Below are 23,012 nucleotides of genomic sequence, written 5' to 3' on the forward strand. Positions count from 1 at the left end.
GGGAGCCCCTTGAAGAGCCACTGCAGACCTTTGTCTCCGCAGCCCTTGCTCTGGCAACAATTCCATGGTGCTGAAGTCCATCCTCTGCAGTGTGTCCCTCACTGGGAGCCTGTGGATTCACGTTGCCATGCTTTTGTACTGATGTGACAAGTGTGCACACTGTCTTAGAGGAGATGGGGCTAGACTGCATACTGAAGGCTGAAGGAAAGCTTGGGAAAGAAGTGGCTTAAATCTAGAGGTCTCAGAAGTTTCGGCTTTTTGCCCATGGGATAATAGGAGCGCAGAGTGGGGCACCCGGGCAGTGATAAAGAACATCCCAGAATCTCATACCCAGTTTCCTTTCCCAGTTCAGATGGGCACTCAGCTGTACCCCGAGTGATCATACCGGTCCCTCTGTCTCCTAGGTCACCATGATGAAGCCCTGGCAGTAGCGGAAAGAGGTCGAACACGGGCATTTGCTGACCTGCTGGTGGAAAGACAGACGGGACAACAGGACTCCGACCCCTACTCGCCCATCACCATCGATCAGATCCTAGAGATGGTCAACGCACAGCGGGGCCTGGTGCTCTACTATTCCCTGGCCGCTGGCTACCTCTACAGCTGGCTGCTTGCTCCTGGAGCAGGTGAGGTGTCCGTCTGTGAAACACAGGAAGTGAGGAGGCCAGGGAAGGGGTGGAGCAGGAAGGTGCCATCTTCTAGGTCAGATGAACAAAAGCCTTAGCTGCAGTGGCTGTTCCATGGTACCATCCTACTAATCAAACAGCTCAGGGACTTGCAGCCCCTTGCCGTCGTTTGAGGAAACACCAACAAGGGAGACAAGAAGGGTGAATGCAGCAGCTGATTTGTAAGCGGCTGCTCCCGGCTGCTGAGTAAAGACCATGCACCTGACGAGGGCTTTCCCCATGTGGAAGTCAGGTGCCGAAGCAACGATGACGCTCTCTTGTTTATAACGAAAGTCATAAACTTAAATTTCTAAATTTAACAGAATCAACTTGTTTTTTACTAGTTCTGTTGAAAATCTGTTTTAGAAGTAAAAATCCTCTGTGATTAAGTCAGCACTCAACATTCAGGATGAAACAATTTCATTCATACAAAACTACTAATTGACTGTGGGGCCACATTTTTTGCATAATAAAATGTTGGTGGCCTCACCATGTTGGAGACACCAGGTCCGATTGGGAGTCCTGAAGATGGGCTTCTTGCACATCTGAAAAGTTCAGCTGCCAGGGAGAAGTGACAAGCTTCTCTCTCCATCTGTAGTAAAGGCAATGGTGTTGGGGCAATAATGGTGCCAGGGTAACAATGTCAGAGCTATGGCTTCTAAGCACTTGGGCCTGCTCTGCGTCGGCATGACCATCTCTCCCTCCCAGCCACATCCTCCTGGGCTTTCCACAAATAGCATCCTTACTCTTATCCCTAGCCTTTATTTAAGATTGCTTTCTTTATTATGTATATGGTATTCTGCCTGCCTGTATCCCTGCAGACCAGAAGAGGGCACCAGATCTCATTACAGGTGGTTGTCAGTCACCATGTGGTTGCTGGAAATTAAACTCAGGACCTCTAGAAGAGCAGTCAATGCTCTTCACCTCTGAGCCACCTCTCCAGCCCCACCTGAACCTTGTAATGCTATGTTTTAAGTGGTGATTTTTCTGGTGGCCTAATGAATGACAGACATCTGCACCCCTGCCTCCAAGTGGGGCTCACACTCGTGTGCACGGAGTGTGATGGTTGGCAGATATTAAGAGCCTTGTCTGCAAAGACTGTTTGCCAGGTGGCATGCCAGATCCGTGTGACAATGAGCCATGTGTAATGAGGTACCTATTGTGTCCCCTTTCGTTCTCTGCGCTGTTAATGAGACTGGAACTTTTGCCAGGGCTCTAGTCCAATCGGAGGACCAGCGTACCTCACTACCATATGAGGACACAGTTTATGCTGATTGCCAGGAAGTCATGGTGGACTGCCTCTGTTTCACAGACCCATCTTTTCCCTCCCTGAAACCACCAGTGGCCACTGACCAGTTGGTTTTATTTTTAAATGGCTATCTGCTCATCATGGTTCGCTTTTGTGAAACAAAACATCTTTTGTGCCACTTCCTCTTGACTAGTGTGAATTTGTTCAGGATTTCAGTCTCTGCTGCGGCTTGATCTGGACACTTGCACACGATCACGAAGCAGGAGTCCCCAGAGCGCTATTCTGAAAGTGCATAGGAAGGAATCCGACCTCAGGGCTTTTGCATGTGTCATGAGAAGCAGGCCTGTGTCTTCATAGCATGGACTGTGAGTGAGCACTGCTCCAGTTTAGAAAACCCGAAACCTCAGGATCTCAGCATGCTTGGCAAAGAAGTCACACAGCACCTAAGTTCCCCGCTCCTACCTTCCTTCGATCTCCTGCTACCCAACCATCCATGACATTGCAATGCTTACATTGTTGCAGGAATCCTGAAGTTTCACGAGCATTACCTGGGTGATAACTCAGTGGAAGGTTCCAGTGATTTCCAAGCCAGCAGCAGTGCAACTCTGCCCATAGCAACCAGTTCTGCCCTGGAGCAGCACATTGCCAGCGTCCGGGAGGCCCTGGGGGTAGAGTCTTACTACTCCAGGTAGGAGGGTGTGCCTCGTTCATATTTGTTCCAGCCCAGGTGGGTTTTTCTAGGAATTTGGGGTCAACCAGTAGAAGACACTTGTGGGAATCACATGCTCTGTTGGTCTCAGTGCAGCCACTGCAGCAACAGTCCAGCACACGTGTCCCTGGAGGGGGCTCTTTGATTAAAATCCTGAGCTGGGAAAGGACCTCTTCTGAGATGTGGGTTCCTTGAGCAGGCTGTGGCACTGACTGTAACCATGGCTGTGAAGGTAACATGACCCCTAACTTAAACAGAGACTGTATCTGTCTATAAACAGGATACTGAGTTTGTGCTGGAGCTGATTGACAGAATCTGTGAGATCTGAATGTGGGAGGGCTGAAGTAGAGAGAGTTGGCCTCCCAGATATCAGGCTTTGTACGAATGGTGCGAGGGAGTGTGCTTCTGATAGTGTTTCACTACGATGATGCCGGATCTCTTCTATGTGGAAAATGGTTTCCTCCGAGCACTTCCTTCAAAAGGAACTGCCAAAGTATATTTCTAAGTACCCAAGTCCTTGGGCAATGGTAGCCAAATGTTTCATTTCTCATGAAAACATCTACCCAGTTCAGTTTGGACACCAGCAACAGTTGTATTCCCCACAAGTTTAAACTGATAATTGAGGGAGTTTAGGGGGCCGCCTTACAGAGCATGGGTAAGGGGTACGCGACTGACCCTCAAACACCTGTATCACCAAGACATCCCACTTTAGCTCCCTCCTGCTTCCTATACAGATGGGCATGGAAACCCTATGGTCATGTGCCTCTTCTATCCCGGGAGAGCGATGGGAGACACGGTGTCAAGGTGCTAGCGCCTCTCAAGATCATGTGCAGCAGCAATGGCTGGAGTTTTAGGAGCGGGCCGCTGGCCTTCTTTCCATGAGGGAGCCCCAGTAGGCCTCATCTTTTGACAGTCTAGTGGGTCATCACAGTACTGATCATATATACCCAGAGGACAGGACTCCACAGCACCAGCTGTCCGGAGTGCCAGTGGCTAGGACTCGTCCATAGCAGGCAGAGTGGGGTCTGGGCAGAACCTCTACTTTTGTCCTAAATAGCCTGGAACTACGGAGCCCAGGGTGTCTCTGTGCTCCCGTGGACACTTTGCCTGGCTCCAAGTGTGGGTGCTTCTTGGGGTGCTATATACTTATAAAAGGACTCTTACATGAGGAACAGAATAAACACTGGGCGGTGTAGCATCAAGGTTATAAGGGGATGGAATGGCCGCCTGGTTCAGATTCCTGTCCAACTGGAATCAATGACATAAGTGGAGTGGGACTTGCTCACGCTGGTGTCAGAACCAGGGTCAAGACAATCTAGCTCTCACCCAGATAGACTTCCAGGCCAGGCCTGTTCTATTCTTCATTATCAAAATTAATATCATATTTTGATAAAAGAGCCAAATCATATAAAATGTCATTTTCTAGCTTCTGTTTTTTATGAAGGATGAACAGGCATCGCCCATATGCACACTGTGGCTGCTGTGCATCCCAGGCTGGCCTGGCTTGGCCTTGGGCCACGCTGTGGTGGTCACAGAGGGTGATACTGTAGTGAACCACAAAGATATAGAAGTATGGATGCCTTCTGAGATTTAAATCATAAATGCCTGGAAGCCCAGTCAGGCCAAAGGGGGCAAAGCTGCATCTGCAGACAGCAAGCATGTGTGTGTCAGGGTGACCAGGTCACTCCCTGGCCCAGGAGTTTTATTCTTGACGTGAGAAGGAAAGGGAAGAGCTGGCCCACAGAGGAAATACAGGAGGGAGAGCGGGCATGGCAAACCAGGCACTGCCTGCCTCTGACAGTGTCTAAGGACTCAGAGACTGGAGTTCATCCCAAGGCTCTTCCCACAGTGGACGTGAGGCCAGTGTGCTCTTATCTTCATTCCCCACCTCAGGACTGGGGCGGCTGCTGTACAAGTCTTCTGCTGTATGCCAGCTGCTGGGGTAGTGATGACCAGGGCAGGCAGCCTGCTGACCAGCATACACTGTGGTCAGATGCTGGGGTAGTGATGACCAGGGCAGGCAGCCCACTGACCAGCATACACCATGGCCGGCTGCTGGGGTAGTGATGACCAGGGCAGGCAGCCTACTGACCAGCATACACCGTGGCCGGCTGCTGGGGTAGTGATGACCAGGGCAGGCAGCCCACTGACCAACATACACTGTGGTCAGTAACAGGTGATAAAGACTAAAATCCCAGAGTGTACAAATGAAAATATAGGTGCAGCAAGAATGTGTGAGCAGGGAGTGGTGTGCACTGGGAGCTCCAGAGGACCCTAGTAAGAACTATGCTTCTGAAGTCATTTATCCTGAACACGTGATGACTTTGGAGACCCTCAGGCCACCCTCCTCTTCCTCAGGTCCTGGAATTCTTGTCAGTCTTTGTGATGATTAAACTGGTCTCTTGCATAGGAACTGTCCAGAGTGGCAGTGCTCTGTCTTGGACAGCCTCTGGAGCTGAGGAAGTTCCGTCCAGAGGGAAAACCTTTCTTGGGCAAATTCGGAATGTCAGTCTAGGTTTCAAACTAAGGCCACAGTCTGGAACTTAAAGTAAATGCGCAGAGGTACCTGGCTGAGCAACTGCTGCTTGAACCCTTTACACAAGCATGGGAAGGAACCGTTCAGTGTGCCCTTTTCTTTACAGTGACCAGGTGGCCACACCCAGGTCATCTCAAGTCAAACCAGACATCAGTGAAGCTTTTAGCCCATGTGAAAAATCCATGTCACTTCATCTGGGTTGTGGGGCCTGGATAAAGCACACCCACAAAGACCCACCTTTGACCTTCACAGACACGGTGTCTCCCCACTGAGCCCCACCTTGCCTGAGGGACATTGTGTAAGGCTAAAGGCCGAACCTTTCTGCTTTCTCTACATTTTCTTTTCTTTTTTTTTTTGGTTTTTCGAGACAGGGTTTCTCTGTGGTTTTGGAGCCTGTCCTGGAACTAGCTCTTGTAGACCAGGCTGGTCTCAAACTCACAGAGATCCGCCTGCCTCTGCCTCCCGAGTGCTGGGATTAAAGGCGTGCGCCACCACTGCCCGGCAAGAATTTATTTATTATGTATACAATACAGTGTGCCTTTTCAACTAAAGAATGTCTTTGGAGTTTAAACTCAGCCTCCATTAGAGGCAGGGACTAGGGAGGAGTTGGCAGTTCCTTTGTTCTTGTGTCAGTGAGCCCTGGAACCCTTAGCATCTCCCACAGGCCGGGGCTCCTCGCTTAGTGGTCACTCTGCCGGGCTGCCCTCAGTAGCTGAGATCCCACCTCAGGCTTCTGCAGGCCTGGAGCGATCCTGTTAACAGTGTGTGTGGTACGGCAGAGTCCTGCAGAGAGTCCTGGGAGGATTTTCCCTGCAGTTTCATGAAGACAGTAAGAAGGTTTGAAGCATGCAGTTTTTTTCCTGCAAAATCTGTCCTAATTTATAAAGCTGTACAGCTGGAGGATAGAATGCTAGACAGGAAGTTGAGTACAGAATTATATTATTATATAATATAATGTATGAAGTGTATAATGAATGTGTGTATGCAATACACACATAAGATGGTGGGATTAGGGATGTTTGCTGTGTTCATTACTCTTTTCATCATTTTAGGGTTGCTGTGCATGTTTATGTGTTTTTTACAGTGGCCATATGCTATTTTTTTTAAGTTAGAAACAAATAACCACAGAAAACCTCCACCATCCAAAAGAAAATATAGAGACCTTCCTGTAATCTTACTGTGCAAAGAATTAGACACGGTTTGGGAGCCCATGACCGTACCTGGTCCTAGAAGATGGTGTGCTTTTAGTTTCCATTTTTGCCCTATCCGACAATTGCATGCCTCAGCTGCCAGGCCCTCCTCTCTGTCCCACACTGCCCCCTGCCCCCACCTCCACCACTTCCCCTCAGCTCCTCCATCTCTCACGCAAACTGGGCGTGCTGTGCTGACTTCCTGTGCCATGTTGACCTATCTCTTCATGCTGACAGCGTACAACAGAACATGCAAGTGTATCTGGGAACCAGCGAGTCTGTCACTGACTCTGACAGCCACATCACCCCGGATCCATCCCAGCATGGGTGACACCTCCTGAAAGCTGCATCCCTGTGTCTCGCTCTAGCCAACCTCCCACTTCCTGTATACACTAGCATCCCAGACCACATGCACTGGGGGCCAGTACGGGTGGTGGAGGAATCTCAGAGGCTCAGATGACACCCCCTTCCCTCAGGAGGGAGGGTTCTTGTGAAGGCTGTCTGCAGACAGCCACAGCTGCTCTGATTTCAACATGGTGGGGGCCATGCCCTGTCTAGCATGGCAGAGACAGAACAGGCTGCCTTCTCTGGATCCAGAGTTCGAGCCTGCAGTGTTCCCAGTCTATCTCGGGCTTTATCTCCGTTCTTCTGTCACAAAGCAGTTGGCTGAAGACAAAAATAATCACCACCTCTTATTATTCCCTTCCTGCTTTCTAATCCATAAATAAATGTGTGTTCTCTCTATAAAACTCAATTTTGCACAGGCTGCCATGGAATTGTAAAAATAAAACATCTGGGTAGATCTGTAAGTAGTTACAAGATTGAACTGGTGCCTAGCTCTTCCAGCACGGGCAAGACCAAGGTCAGAGTGTTGGACTAGATGCCCAAACATCAGGGAAGAGTTGCTCCAGACACCACTCACATAACAACAAATTGATGCAAAAGCAAGAGGAGTTTTATTCTGTCATGACAGGGTCCTTCAGGTTCAGGATATGAAGGACATCCACAGCTGTTACAGCCCATCTTTTAAAGCAAAAAGCCACAGAGACAAGTGGGGGGGGGACCTGTAGGTTGTTTTCCAACTTATTGGATTGGCTTATTCAAAGGGTTACTAGCAATGATTGGTCTATTCCAGGGCAGGAGAATAGTTGCATGGTCTGGTGATAAGGGAGAGCATCTGTGGTCCATCCTGACCTTTGGTTCAGTGACTAAATCAATACATCAGGAACTGAGTCAACATCTGTGGGTTGTATTTGCCTCAATTCCCAAAATGGAGTTACGTTTGAAGATTATTCACAAGGACACGGGAGGATGAGCCGTCCAGCATGTGGTTATTCACAAGGACACAAACAGATAAGCAGTCCAGCATGTGTGTGTGTATGTCTTAGGGTTGAGGGGGCTTACAAATGCATTTAGAGTCTTTCAAGAGGATTTCATTGTAGACCACTGCCACCTCATACAGAGGAGCAAAGAGCGACCCTCCTCAAAGGCACCCATGCAACTGCAAGGGAAGAGTCAGTTCAAATACATTTTATGGTAGACTTATCCTGACACCAGAACTGCACGATGCCATGAGGAAACCAGTGTCCTTACTGTGGCTATACATGTAGGTGGCGTTTTCCTGTCCTGACCGCCTGCTCCCAAATAACCACTCAGAGGCTGGATATGAATGATAAATGCTCAGCCAATAGCTCAGGCTTATTACTAGCTAGCTCTTAAAACTAAACCAGAATATTAATCTATGTGCTGCCCCCAGGTTCTTGGTTTTCACTTCTATCCTATTTTGTGTGTCTCACTTGTTCTCCATCTAGCTAGCAACTCTTCTGACTCCACCCTTCCACCTCCCATCGTTCTCAGTTTGGCTTCCCTGCCTAACTTTGTCCTGTTCAGCTATTTCCCAGCAGTTTGTTTATTAAACCAACCATAGTGACATCTTTTCACACTGCACAACAGAAGGATTATTCCACAGCACACAGATGCCTCAGAAAACACCAGAACCCACCAACATTCATGGAAAGGATGCCTTGTTCTAACCAAATGGGGCCGATTTATAGAAGGCTGGAAGATTCAGAACCTGAACATTTATATAGTGCACATGAACAGGAGGGCAGAGACAGACTCTCAGCCCAATTAAAGTGGAAAAGACACTTTATGACACCCTTCAGTGATAAAAGTATGAAAGAAGAAGAACACAGCGGGCCCTCGACATTGCCACGTCCATGTGTGATGTCCTTAGCGGGCATCACCCTTAGTGCCCTTGCTAGAGTCAGCAGGAAGAATACACCGCCTCCTGCCACTGTCACCCAGAACAGGCAATCTCATCAGGACAGTCAGGCCTGGGAGGAAACGAAAGGAGGAAGTGAAACATGAAAGCTTGGGCCCCCTAAAGTCTCAGGTAACGTGGACATTACACAGATTCAAGCAGGTCTCAGAGTTCTGAGCTCAACCCAGAGAGCTGCTTCTGTGTCACGTTAGAGCAACTGGACTGAACGGAACCGAGGAAAGGTCTGCATATTGAGCACGGCAAACATTGTCGAAAGGAATTAAAGTAAATGGAAAACCATGGAACCCCAAGTATCACTCACAGAATGCAGTTATACAGGCTCAGTCCAGATACTTAGAGACTTGATGTAAGACCCAAAGTCATAAAAATTAGAAGAAAATGAAGGAAGGAAGGACACATCTAGAGAGGACACATAGGACTTGAAAATCCGAGTGTAACACACGGAATGGCTGCAGGGGAAAGGGCAGCAGATTCAGAATAAACCGAAAAGCTACAGCCCAGTGTAAAATGGGCAGAAGTGGGAATCACATTTCTCCCGAGAGATACACAGCCAGCCAGCAAACACGTTAAAAGATGTCTTGCATTGCTAGAGTGACATAAATCAAATGTCTGTGAGAGGCCATCTTCACACTGCAAACAAAAAGTACCAAATGACGAGGACTGGGATGGGAAGCTAGAGACCATAAGTGCTGTTTATTGGAGAGTGAGGCCCTAAGGTGAACAGTACAGGGGTTCCCCAGAAGACTAAAACATATCACTAACATATGGAAACAACAACCCCCCTGCTAGGTATTAAATCATAAGAATTGAAAACACAAACTGAAAGAAATAGTTGCACACCATGTTCACTGTGGCACTATTCACAATACCCAAAAGGTGGAAGGCACCAAAGTGTCCTTCTAGGGGAGAATATGTAAGAAAATGTGGTATGTGCATTCAGTGGAATATTATCCACCCTTAAAAATTAAATCAGCCAGGCGATGGCGGTGCACACCGTTAGTCCCAGCACTTACTTAGGCAGAAGCAGGCAGACCTCTGTGAGTTCGAGACCAGCCTGGTCTACAAGAGCTAGTTCCAAGACAGCTTAGGACTGTTACACAGAGAAATCCTGTTTTGAAAAAAACCCCAAATAATAATAATAGTAATAATAATAATAATGAGAGGGAGTAAAAAGAAAGAAATCCTATCATGTACCACATTCTGCCAATGAAATAGTCAGGCACAGGGACAAATGCCATCTGACCTATGTAGGTGACACAGATAAAGCAGCCAGACCATTAAGCTGAAACTTGAACCCCAAGTGGAATAGGGCATCAGGCTAGATGGGGGCAGGGCAGAGAGGAAATGGGCGCATTTGCGCCTAAGTTACGCCAGAGTCACCCCACAGTGCTGCTGCAGTGCTAGCTGGGGTCGTGAGCCTGTGTGGTATATCTGCATAGCCTTCGGTGAAAGCACGCTCAGTAAGTCACACCATTGTCGTCCCTGCCAGCCTGGCCACCTCCTGACTCCCTGTCATGTCCCTCTCCTGTGTGCTTTTGCCATCCTCCTGCCAGGGTAGCCTTTCAGGGCTGTATCTGTCACAGTTTCCGTGCTCTCCCACACAGCTAATTGCTGCCAGGGTTCTGATGGGCTCTGGGTTCCCATCTGCCTTCCCACCACTGTATAGTGGGGTCCAGCCCGCCACTTGGGCAGCTTTTCTGCCCTGGCATGGCATCATTCTCCACCTTGATGCCCCAGTCATGCTGGGCATACAATCTCCACCTTCTCCAGTGAGGCTTTCTGAAGCTCTGCTCGGGTATCCTCCCATCAGGACCGACAAAGTGAGGCAGATGCCGTCCTGTCTACTCAGCCTTGCTTCTACCCTGCGATGGTCCAGCAGCCTCCAGAATCAACATTCCCATGGCTTTCACCAGACTGAGCAGGTCTGTGGAGTCCACAGCAGCACTCAGACCCCCGTGGTGCCCAATAGTAATACAAGCAAACTGACTGCTGTATAGATGGCATGTGTGCATCTCCCTGGAGGATGGTGATGCTCAGGAGCTTGGACTCTTTCCTTCTCTTCACTGAGTGGAGCCTGACCCACAGAGAGGTCAGCAGGAAATATTGTGTGCCCGCCTGTCCATGCTGGCATAGTTTCATGTTTTTATTTTCTTTCTCGTGGTGGCCCTTGGAAACTGCATCTGTATGCCTTGGTGTAGTTCTGCCTGGCCAGCCCTGGCACCCACCTCTGTCCTCCTTAATGGCACTTTGGTGCTGGACAGAAGATTCCTAATGTGGGTTTTAAACTAAAAGAGCAGCTTGCTAAGAACTTCTACCACAGATCAGAAGAGAGAGGTGAGGTGGAAACTGCAGGCCGAGCTTCCCTGGACGGAGACACCCAGACTTCCAGACACCTCACTATAACTCTGAAATGTAGCCAGGCTTGCTTGCGTACAACCTGGAACAGAGCTGTGGCAATCTGGGGACTCTGACGAGAACAGTAGCTGGGTGGAAGCTACTATCCTAGCTCCCATAGGCTGTGACTAAACTGCAAGTGTAGACGGCCCTGCTAAGAGGGATGTGTTCTTCCACTGTAAATAAACAGTGGGCCTTGGGAGGCAACCGTTTCATGGTTTGCTGATGGAGGAGGGTCAAATGTCTATGTGTTACTTTCATTGGTTAATAAAGAAACTGCTTGGCCTGATAGGTCAGAACATAGGTGGGTGGAGTAGACAGAGTGCTGGGAAGAAGGGAAGTGAGGGCAGATGCGATGGAGTCAGCCACCAGGTCAGACATGCTGAATCTTTCCTGGTAAGCCACCACCTCGTGGTGCTACACAGATTATTAGAAATGGGTTAATCAAGATGTGAGAATTAGCCAGTAAGAGGCTAGAACTAATGGGCCAGGCAGTGTTTAAAAGAATATAGTTTCCGTGTAATTATTTTGGGTGTAAAGCTAACCGGGTGGTGGGACACAGCCCACTGCTCCAACAACAGTTTGCTTTTTCTTCTTCTTCCTCTTCCTTTTCTTCTTTCTTTCTTTCTTTCTTTCTTTCTTTCTTTCTTTCTTTTTTCATATTTTTCTCCCTTTTTAATTAAGAATTTTTTAATACAATCTTTTCTCAGTTTACATAGCTAACCCTGTTCCCACTCCCTCCCCTCCTCCCACCCCGCCCTATCCCCTATCCCCTCTTGAGAAAGGGTAAGGCTTCCCATGGTGAGTCAACAACCTCCAACACTCATTTTGAGGCAAGACCAAGGCCCTCCCCCTTATATCTAGGCTGAGCAATGTATCCCTCCAAAGAGATGCTAGTTCAAGCACTAGGGATAAATCCTGGTCCCACTGCCAGTGGCCCTGCAGACTGCCCAAGCCTCACATCTGTCCCCCACATTCAGTGATCTTAGTTTGGTCCTATGCACGTTCCCTGCTTTCAGTCCAGAGTCAGGGAGCTCACTAATTCAGGCCAGCTGCTTCTGTGGATCTCCCCATCATGGTCCTGACCCCTCTGCTCATATTCTTGCTCCTCCCTCTCTTGGACTAGCATCAGGTAGCTCAGCCCAGTGCTTCACTGCAGATCTCTCATTTGCTGGGTGAAGGTTCAATGATGACACTTAGCGCAGTTATCAGATTACAGGGGAAGGCCAGTTTACACGCTCCCGCAGTGTAAGTTCTTTTATCATCCAGTGCATTTTATCTCGAGCACCAACTGAGCTATGACTTAACACTGCTAGAATGAAGATGGGCATCAACAGAGATGATGATACCAAGGATGGGAGGCGATGTGGGTTCATTGTTAAGTCCTTGGGCTCTAGGAGGACAGATGCTGATTAGAAGGCATGTCCTAGGTGTGATCACATGAGCAAAGGCTACAGAGCAGATCTATAAACAGTATCCCAAGTATGGGAAATGCTGTTGGTGAGGAACCCAAAGCAGAACAACAGACATCTTCCAAAAGAGATGAAAATGAAGTATCCCCAAGTCACCTGCATCCTTTTGCAATGCAGATACCAAGACCCTGTATAGAAAGTACAGCCAAGGAGTGAGGATTCTGAAGTTAGCCCAGGTCCTTACTTTAAGGCTGGACAGGCAGGAGATGGGCTCAGCAAGAGGGAATAATGGTGCATACTGTTTCCAAGAGCCTAGAAGTTGTATGTCAAGGGTTGCTTATTATAGTATTTAAAATTTACTAAATAAAGCAAGGAATGAGGGAAATTGCCAGATTAGTGTCATCACCCATATTCAGATTAAAGGTGAGACTTGCTGATGAGCTGACAGGCCAGGTCACATGACTGCTAGCTAGTGCCTGTTCAGCAGCTACTGTGTCCTTGCTAGGTCATAAGCCCCATCGAAGTTATGGGTCTTTAGGGGTTTCAGCCTATCTCTATAGAGATCTGTCACTGGTGTTTTGTTACTGTCCTTGTGGATTGACTATGCGCTGCCCCCCAACAGGCTCGTGTGATGAATGCCTGGCCCCAAGCTAGTGGTACTGTTTCATGAAACTTTGGAAGGTGGGAGTCACTTTTGGAAACCTTGAAGGTTGTAGGTGGTGACTAGGTCCCCCTTACCCTTCACTTCTTCTTCTCGAGTTGAAGAAGCTTTCTCCGACTGTGTGTCCCGGGTGTATGGGAAAGCAGTCACAGACTCAACCTCTGGAAGCTGTGAGCCAGGATCAGTTTCCTCTTGAGATTTTCTCACAGATATTGTGGGCACAACTGCCCAAGGGTAACCATAGCACCCCAGTCAATCTGCACTGGTAAAGGTCACTTTATGAGAAGAGTGTTTCGTTGTCGGAGCGCCATTGGGAAGACATAGGTCTGTACCTTTTGGCATTTATATTGTGTAGTGAAACAGAATCTGCATTTGTACTCTGATCATGCTGCTTTGGAAATGTTCTATGAGCATGTGACTTGTGCCGGGGCTGAGGCAGCAGCTCAGCACTCAGTGTGTGGTATGAGATGGGCATAGGAGTTGCCATCACGTGGGGTTGTTGTGTAAGGCTGAACAAGGCCATGTTCTCTTTGTCTAATCAGAGTGAACATAACAGAAGAACTTCAGCAGAACTGTGAACTAGGCTCCAAAGGCCAAGGGGAGAAGGGGCAGTGTAGGCGGATCTTCCCTGGTGCCTGCAGGGAGGAAGAGGCTGTTGTGGGGATCACAGCCTCAGTCTACCTTATGAGACCCCTTTCTTTTTTTTTTTTTTTTTTTTTTTTTTTTTTTTTTTTTTTGGTTTTTTGAGACAGGGTTTCTCTGTGGTTTTGGAACCTGTCCTGGAACTAGCTCTTGTAGACCAGGCTGGATTTGAACTCACAGAGATTCGCCTGCCTCTGCCTCCCGAGTGCTGGGATTAAAGGCGTGCGCCACCAACGCCCAGCGAGACCCCTTTCTTATAAGCGCCAAGGCCAGGTGTGGTGGAACGTGCTTACAATCCAAACACTTGGAGACTAAACCAGAAACATCAGGAATTCAAGGCCAGTCTTGGCTATGTGAAGCCCTGTGTCAGACAACATAAACAAAAATCAAAAAGGAGCTCCCAGGAATGTGGGGTGGGGGTATTGCTTGCACAATGTCTGTGGGAACTGGCTTGTGGCCACATCTAGGAGCTGACCTGCCCAGGATCAGCCCTATCAGAAGATCTTCTCAAAGGAGATACCATATACTAGGAACCAGAGCCCCAAAGAAATCCAACTGCAGGAATGGGTGGAACATACCGGAAACTTCTTAGGTTCCTGGTTCTCAAATCCGAGTTTTCAGAAAACCTGAGAAGAAAGTGAATGCTTGAGAGGCTTTGTGAGCCACTGACTGCAGCAGCCATGCAGGCAGAGGGTAAGGTATTCCAGGGGGCTTGAGTTTGCTGTTTGATTTCTTCTGCTGCTAGCGTGGGATTCCCTATAACCCATCATACATGGCATGGTCTTTTCTAGAAGTCTTTTGCATGTGATGAAGGCAGGAATGCTCACACATGTGGGTTAAGCTTGCTGAAGCAGAGGATGCCTACAGGGGTCTAACCCATCCCTGCACTTCCCCTCCATCCCAGCTAGGTTCAGAAGTTACATAGCACATGGAGCTAGAAGTCAAAAATACAGGTGGCAGGAAGGCCCTGAAGAGATACTGAGCAAATAGACAAATGAGGGAGAAAGAACCACCCGATGAAGACTGGGACTGAGACCCACAGCTGCTCCTGAATGCACAGGTTAGGTTAGCATGGCGTTAGTGCATAGAGCACGACATAGAGTGGTGGCACATCCTTCACAGCTACGTCATGTGTTTCTCCGGCCTCTTCCTACATGCTTGTGCCCTTGTGAACACCATGAAAGCACACAGCAATCTCCTGGACGCGCACTGAGGTGGGCAGAGCCAGAACAGACAAGCAGTGATGGGACTTGAGTGAACAGCCACTCTGAGTGCCACGTGGGTATGGGAAGCCCTCTGATGCCCACCACACGTTAGGACGGTGAGAAGCCCTTTCTGCTTCTGACAGATGAGCCCAGACACAGTGACAGTTTGCAGTGATAAACAGTGTCAGGTAGAACTGATTGAGTGGCTGTCACCTTGTGAAATTTTGCTCGTCTTTTTCTTAATTTTTGTGTATTCCTGCTAACTTAGAGGCGCTGTGAGGTCGGACTTCCTTTCCCGGCAGCCCTAAGGAGAGGGGTCTGTTTTGAGAAAAGAGCGCAGCCCTCCCTCTTCTGCTGTCCCACACCAGCACTGTCAGGCCCAGCACCAGGGGCTCTGGCTTGTGCTGGCCTCTGCACCCTCACCTCTTCCCTCACAAGTAGACCAAGCAACAGCGATGCCTCTACACAAACCAGATGCAGGCTGACATAGCCTGTCCCTGGTGCCTGGCAGATGGCAGCACTGCATGCTGAAATAAACTCTGGTCTAGGCTGAGGAGGCTGAACCTGCTGCCCTCGCTGCTGATTCTCCTCTCAAGGTTGAAGACCACCTTCCTCCATGGGGCTGAAGTGGAAAAACCAGGTGACCCTGATCCACTAGAAGCCATCTTTTCTTAAAAGTTAATGCTGAGACCAGAAAGGTTCTAAGCCTTGCTTAAATGGGCCTGGCTAGAGATAAGAAAAATCACCATTTCCAAAGGGGCTACAGGTGGAGCAAGCTGAAAAAGAGCAAGGGGTGATGTGTTTGCTCAGAGTGCTGAGATCAAACCAGCATGGCTACTGTGCATTGTTTTTCATATTTTTGTATTTTTCTTCCTGCCTGTTTCCTCTTGCTTTGGTTCAATGTTGAGTTTTAAGCCCTAAAGATAAAATGTTTTACACTGAATGGGGACTTTAGACTATAGTGGTATTGGATGAGAGTGGCCACCTTTAAAAGACATAGAATTCTCGTTTGAAGAGTGTCACACAGAGGGAAAGCTGCATGGGCCAGTCCCCTCGCTTGGCCTGAGGTAATGACGCTCAACACTGATCTCACTATGCAGTGAGTGGCCACAGTAACCCACCATTCAGAAGTTGCTGGCTGGGTGATGCCTGCTGTGGCCAGTCAATGCTCCTGTTGGGCTTTTTCTTCCCCATTGAGACCTACCTTTTCTTCTTTCCGACTAAAGAAGAGATAAATGGCCCCTATGAAGCCTCCTTTTCTCTAGACTCAGGTCCCGAACATGCTTAGTGTGGCTGCACCCTAAGGTGGTGCGCTCTTGCCCCCAGAGCATCCAGCTGAGGCTCAGCATGATCTAGTAAGTTGCCTAGGGCCCCCCCAGCTACCTGAACCATGAACCTGGAAATCAAATGTGGCTTTGAGAAAGGCCCTCAAAGTCAGGTGCTGGTAGGTTGTCTAGGGGGAGGGAGCCACATGCTCACATGCTGTTGAAGTTAAAAGAAAACCAAGTATAAAGCCTCCATCACCATCCTCCCAAATGCTGCATCTTCTGGAAACTGGCGACTTTTGTTTTTCTTTTCTGAAACTTCTGTTTGGCCTAATAGATATATATTCTTCTGTCTCACTGACCTTAGGAGTACCGTGGAAGAAAGGAAAAATTGTGCAAGATGGGAAATAGAGAAATGTCCTGTTGCTAAGCAGTCAGACACATCAGTTAAAGTGTCTCAGGACAGTAACTCTGAGAATGGGAAAATGACTTCTCAAGGAGAAATGAAAGTTTTTTAGTTTGAAGAATTACTTTCAAAATGCAAATGTATGCCCTAGATACTTCTTGAAACAAAAATATTTCCTGTGAAGCCCCAGCACCCTTTCAGCACCAGCTGCTCCCTTTCAGACACGGACGGGACCTGTGGGTCTGACACACTGCTCCCTGGGCTGCCCTGCACAATTATCTTGACGATTTTGCTCAACCTTGCAACGGGCTTGTGGATGTTTGAAAGACTGTAGCCATTTTCCAGCAGCGCAGACTTTAAGTCATTGCCCTTGTGGGCGGTAGGAGAGAGGGAGAACAAAATGTGTGGGGCCTTGAGCAAGACAGGGTCCCTGGCTCTGAGGTCGGGGTAGACCCCAGACCAAATCTCGAGTGTGGCCTGGGGCTGGCAGCAGTATTGACAGAGATGGAATCAGAGCTGCCATGACCCCTGGAACACTAAGTGAGAGTAAACCTGAAGCTACATGAGGCTGGAACAGGAGATCTGTGCCCCACAGGCTCATGTGTTTGGACACCGGTCCCCAAACTGGTGTCACTGTTTCAGAAGGGGGTGGAAACTTCTAGGAGATTGAGTCTCATTGGAGGAAGTGCATAACTGGAAAGTGAGCCTTGAGGTTTGGCAGTCTGGCCCCACTTCGTGTCCACCCTGTTTCCTGACAGCAGATGCCACATGACTGGTGACCTCATGCACCTGTCACCATGGGTCCCACCATGATGGACTATACCAGAAGAAATTCTCCCTCTCTTAATTAAGTTTCTTGTATCAGACATTTGGTCCTAGAAACAAGAAGACTAGCATCCAAGCAGGCAACAGAGAGGAGATAAATGTCAGCGAGGGGCAGCTAGTGGGGTGACCAGCCATCCCTGTTGGTCAAATGCTGTGCTGGACCACAAGGAACCAAAGGGAGGCAGAGAATCGCCATCTTTGTGCTCACAGGTCAGAGGTTATGAGTACAAGGATGTCACAGAACTCGACTGTTACATGATGGGCACCAAGTTGGCCCACCTCGCCTTCTTGAAATAGTCCATCTTCAGTATTCCATATCACAGAGGACATGCGGCCAGTTCCCTAGGATTGCCGCTTGTTCCCACACTCCACTGGCTCCTTTTCATCTCTGTGTCCTGGCACTGCAGAGAGGGGAGCCAGTGCGCACACTGATGTATGGGCCTTGGTTTCCTCAGAGGAGAGAGAGAAGCGGATGGCCAGGCCCAGGCCTGACTCTTGCCACGCACTAACTGCATGGCTGTCGCTGGGAAGGAAGTTCTCACGGGCTGTCTCAGTGATGCACACAGAAAGGAAATACACAAAGATAGACGGAAAAATCTGGACAAACAGAGGGATAGAGCTGAGCTTGGAAGAAGGCCTCAGGCATTTGCTAAGGGGACCAGGACAGGGTAGTCCTGGAAACTTCTGCGCCTGATTGCAGGAGGTGCATAGCTGTGCACTCAGGAAAGAGCCTGTGCTTCTCCAGCCAGAGAACTCAGGCTCACCTTGCCCTCTTCCTACTGAGCCTATTGGCTGCAGTGTTCCACAGGGCATGCTATTCAAAGGGGAAAGAGCTGTTCTAAAGTCATACTGCATGAGCTCGCTCACAAGTGAGACCTAAAGAAGCTAAACTCATGGAAGTAGAGCATGGAATGGTGGCTACAGAGCTGGGCAGGGAGGGCCTGGTCATAGTGCATAAGTTAGGTGTGAAGATCCAAGGTGTAGTGTGGGACTGCTCTGGGGGACACTGTGGTTTATACTGGGCATTTGCTGAGACAATGAGACCCAAGTGTCCCTGTGTTCCCACATTTTCCACACAGGTGGTAAGAATAAAGCTACCATGTACAAGTTACCAATTCATACATGTTATCAATTGTGGCAGTCATTTTATAGTATCCATGTATATCAAAGTGTCCCCACGGGGCTGGAGAGATGGCTCAGAAGTTAAGCGACTGGCTGTTCTTCCACAGGTCGTGAGTTCAATTCCCAGCAACCACATGGTGGGTCACAACCATCTGTAATGAGATCTGTCGCCCTCTTCTGGTGTGTCAGCATACATGGAGGCAGAATGTTATATACATAATAAATAAATCTTTAAAAACAAAAAAAAAAAAAACCAAAGTGTCCCCACACATCTTGGATAACAGTTTCTATCTTTCCTTCAGCACTAGGCTCTGGGTACTACTTGTATGTCTGTGAGCTACCATGCTGAGTCCAAAGACAAGGGTCAAATCTTAGCTAAGGGTTATGATCTAGACTGAAATGTGGGCTGCTTTCCAAGGGAACACCTCACAGTGAAGCCCAGTGAGCACCCCCACTGGAGCCCATTCAGGGTCAATGCTTGCTTTGGGAAGAAAGGGGTACTTTTTAGAACAGTATTACAGAATTCATATGATAATACACCATATGCCTGCAATTATAAAAGTCTTTGCAATACAAAGGATCTGGGAAAATATAACTCATTTTTTTAAAAACAAAGGCAGCCAAATATTACCATCTCCAAGATGACTCAGAAGCTGGAAATCACAGGCCATGGTTTCCCAGAAGTTATCTATTCACTAGCAAACAAAAAATGCTAAAGGTTTCATCATAGAATCAGAAACTTTTTGGGGGGGCGGGGGGGGAGAGACGACAAAAGAAAGGCAGACAGCCACATGCAGAGCCTCATTTGGATGTGTCTGGAGTCTTGGAAGCTTGACTACCCTATGTTCTCCTACAAATGGACCTTGAGAGCTTGTTTGGAGGTTCTAGTAGGTGAGCTCAGCTACTCGTTACCCTTGACCGAAGACCAACCGGTCCTCCTCCATTTGGGAGATCCTCTTCGACCGAGCGTGCAGCTTCGGGAGGGATGCACATGGAGCAGTGAGGGAGGAAGGGGACACCAGCCTAGCCAGCCAGATCAGCCGAATCAACCCTGATCAATGGGGCGACAGATGTCGCAGCCAGATGTCCCTCACATCCCCAGAAACTTTAAAAAATAACAATGAAGCTCTGTGTCTAGGAATACAAGCTCTGAGGTGAGGAGTCCAGTGAATGGGTGTTAATGTGTGTAGAAATAACACAGGAACAAGCAGGTTGAAAGGCAGGTGGATGGAGCACAAACCTTCAGAGCTGAGTGTAGTAGAAGGGGCAGGGCCCCTTGTTTGTCCTGGTCACCCGGCTAGCTTACACTCAAAATAATCACACAGAAACTGTATTCATTTAAACACTGCCTGGCCCATTATATCTAGCCTCTTCTTGGCCAACTCTCACATCTTGATCTAACCCATTTCTATTAATCTGTGTAGCACCATGAGGTCGTGGCTTACCAGGAAATATTCTAACCTATGTCTGTCTTAGGCAGGAGCTTCATGGTATCTGCCACACTGCCTTCTTCCTCCCAGAATTCAGTTCTTTTTTTCCATGCCTACCTAAGCTCTTCCCTATCAAAAGGCCAAGGCAGTTTCTTTATTCAACCAATGAAAGCAACACAAATACAGCAGGACCTCCTGCACCAGCTGAGAAAAGAATCCAAGATGCCAGAAAATCCCAAGAACCAATAAGACAAAAAGCAACAGCAAGCACAGTGCTTGGGCATCACAGCCACACGACTATAAGATCCTGTGTGCAGCAGAGGAGGCAGGTCTGGACTGTGGTGGCATTTCATTTGTATTTTAATAAATAAAGCTTGCCTGAAGATCAGAGAGTTAAATGGCCTCACTGGTCAGCCTTGCAGACCAGGCAGTGGTAACACACACCTTTAACCCCAGTAGCCACACTAGTTGCCATAGAAACTGGGCAGTGCATGCCTTTAATCCCAGCACTTGGGAGGCAGAGGCAGGAGGATCTCTGAGTTTGTGAGCCAAGCTGTAGAGACTGACTTTCCTCTTCCCAGAATTCTCCTAGTCTGGTTGCCCACCTATACTTCCTGCCTGGCTACTGGCCAATCAGCTTTTTATTAAATCAATATGAGTGACAAATCTTTACAGTGTACAAGAGCATTATGCCACAGCATTTCCCCTTTTTGAATTTTCAAAACAAGACCCTGAATCCAGTCTCCTTTATTACACCAGGCAGCACTGCTGTCATTAGGGGTGAGGTGGGGGGCACCTCCAGCAGAGGAGAAGACGAGTATTAGCTCCGGTCAAGCCTCCAGGAACAAAAGCAAGGGGACTGGAGATGTCTCAGTGGTTAAGAGCACCGGCTGCTCTTTTAGAGGACCTGAGTTCAATTCCCAGCACCCACATGCCAGCTCATAACTGTTTGTAACTCCAGTTCCAGGGAGTCTGGCACCCTCACACAGATATGAGTGCATATAAAATAAATAAATCTTAAAATAAATCTTAAAAAAAGAACAAAACCAAAATAAAGCTGAGGTCAGCAGCACCCACTCTTCTGGCTGAAGGTAAATGCCAACCAGGAGATCAAGTCTTCAGAAAAAGAATATATAAGGAGAAGGTTAAAGGCTAGGTCTTTCTTTTCTTTTTTTTTTCTGTGAAAACATGTTTTACGTAAAATATGTTTTGATCATGTTTTCCCTCCCCTGTCTCCTCCCAGAGCCTCCCCACCCTTCTAACTCCATACCTTCTTTCTTTCTCTTTAGAAAACAAAGCAGGCAACAAAAAAAAATACATATAAAAAACCCATAACCTATAAAAACCCAAAATCAGAAACCATGATATACAAACAAAAGACCAGAGCCCAGGCAAAGCAACGTGAGGCAAAAAGCCTACAAATATACCATTGAGTTGGTTCTGTGTTTCCATCTACTGCTCAACACAGTGAGCCGGTTTTGAGGAGAAACTGAATGTTCCTCTGTGAGGGGTGGAAGCTGTCACCCACCTCCTCTCAGCTCCAGGACCCCATCCAGCTTAGACCTGTGCGTGCTGCCTTAGTCTTTGTGTGCTCAGATGTGCGTTGATCATTCTGACCGAGGGCTTCTTTCCTTGGTGCCCTTCATTCCTTCGGGCTCTTGCAAGCTTTTGCTCTCCTCTTCCACATAGCTCCCTGAACCCTCAAGAGACATTCCATTTAGCACTGAGTGCTTCAAAGTCTCTCATTATCTACACACTGTGCAGCTGTGGGTCTCTATGTTCGTAGGAGGAAGCATTTCTGATGATGGCTGAGGAAAGTGCTCATCTGTGGGTGTGGCAGAACGTTGGTTTATATATATATATATATATATATATATATATATATATATATATATATATATCAGATTTCCCTGTGGTATTCACAATGAAAGCATCATAAGACTAGAAAAAGGAGAGAGAAAATGTTTAAAGACCATGGGGCTGAGAGAAGCGTCACATTGTCAATCTTGTAGCCTTATAAGGATAAGAAATGTTATGAACTTTGAACCAAATGTGCAACTAAGATAAAATGTAGAGAAGTGCTTAACATTCCATCCCACCAAAACCAGTGCTGCACCAAAACCAGTGCTGCACCAAAACCAGTGCTACACCAAAACCAGTGCTGCACCAAAACCAGTGCTGCACCAAAACCAGTGCTGCACCAAAACCAGTGCTGCATCAAAACCAGTGCTGCACCAAAACCAGTGCTACACCAAAACCAGTGCTGCACCAAAACCAGTGCTGCACCAAAACCAGTGCTGCATCAAACAGAGTGTGAGTGATTCCACCAAAACCAGTGCTGCATCAAACAGAGTGTGAGTGATCCCACCAAAACCAGTGCTGCATCAAACAGAGTGTGAGTGATTCCACCAAAACCAGTGCTGCATCAAACAGAGTGTGAGCGGCCCTGGGTCAGAGACAGAAATTAAAGTCCCTATCACAAGTAAGCTCATTTAAGACCTAGGTGATTTTCTTAATGAATTCTGTAGAATATTTCAGAAAAAGCCCGCACGGCTGGGATCATAGCTCACCACCACTAGAGTGCTTAGCTGCTGTATAAAAAGCCCTGGGTTCAGTCTCCAGCACGGGAAAAAAAATAGTTAAACAACAATTTTTTCAAAGTCTTCCAGAAAACATCAGAGCAGGGGCCCTTTCCTCTGGTAGCATAAGATTTCCTTCTGCATCCTGCATAGCAGCATGAATGGCTGTGACAGATGCCCTATGGCCTACAATCCTGAACTACTGTCTGACCTTTAAAATAAGAGAACTGGGACTAGAGAGATGGCTCCGTGATTAAGAGCACTGGCTTCCCTTCCAGAGGACCAGGGTTCAGTTCTCAGCATCCACACATCACAACAGTCTGTAACTTCAGTCCAGGGGACCTGATGCCATCTTCAGAACTCTACATGCAACAGGAATGTGTATAACACAGATATACATGTGGGCAAAACACCCATACACAAAAGTGATAACAATAATAA

General features: G+C 47.9%; 1 protein-coding gene across 3 annotated transcripts in view; it reads left to right on the forward strand.

Annotated features, from left to right (window-relative positions):
• The window catches only part of Ttc28 (tetratricopeptide repeat domain 28), a 477,926-nt gene that overhangs the window by 408,736 nt on the left and 46,178 nt on the right, over positions 1-23,012 (forward strand). For all 3 annotated transcript variants that reach the window (XM_057763932.1, XM_057763933.1, XM_057763934.1), the window contains 2 exons: positions 405-623; positions 2,434-2,599. In XM_057763932.1, the coding sequence (XP_057619915.1) occupies positions 405-623; positions 2,434-2,599 (385 nt within the window). The remainder of the gene's footprint in view (positions 1-404; positions 624-2,433; positions 2,600-23,012) is intronic.

The sequence above is a fragment of the Chionomys nivalis genome, chromosome 3, assembly GCF_950005125.1.
Source record: "Chionomys nivalis chromosome 3, mChiNiv1.1, whole genome shotgun sequence".
In the NCBI taxonomy this organism is placed as follows: domain Eukaryota; kingdom Metazoa; phylum Chordata; class Mammalia; order Rodentia; family Cricetidae; genus Chionomys; species Chionomys nivalis.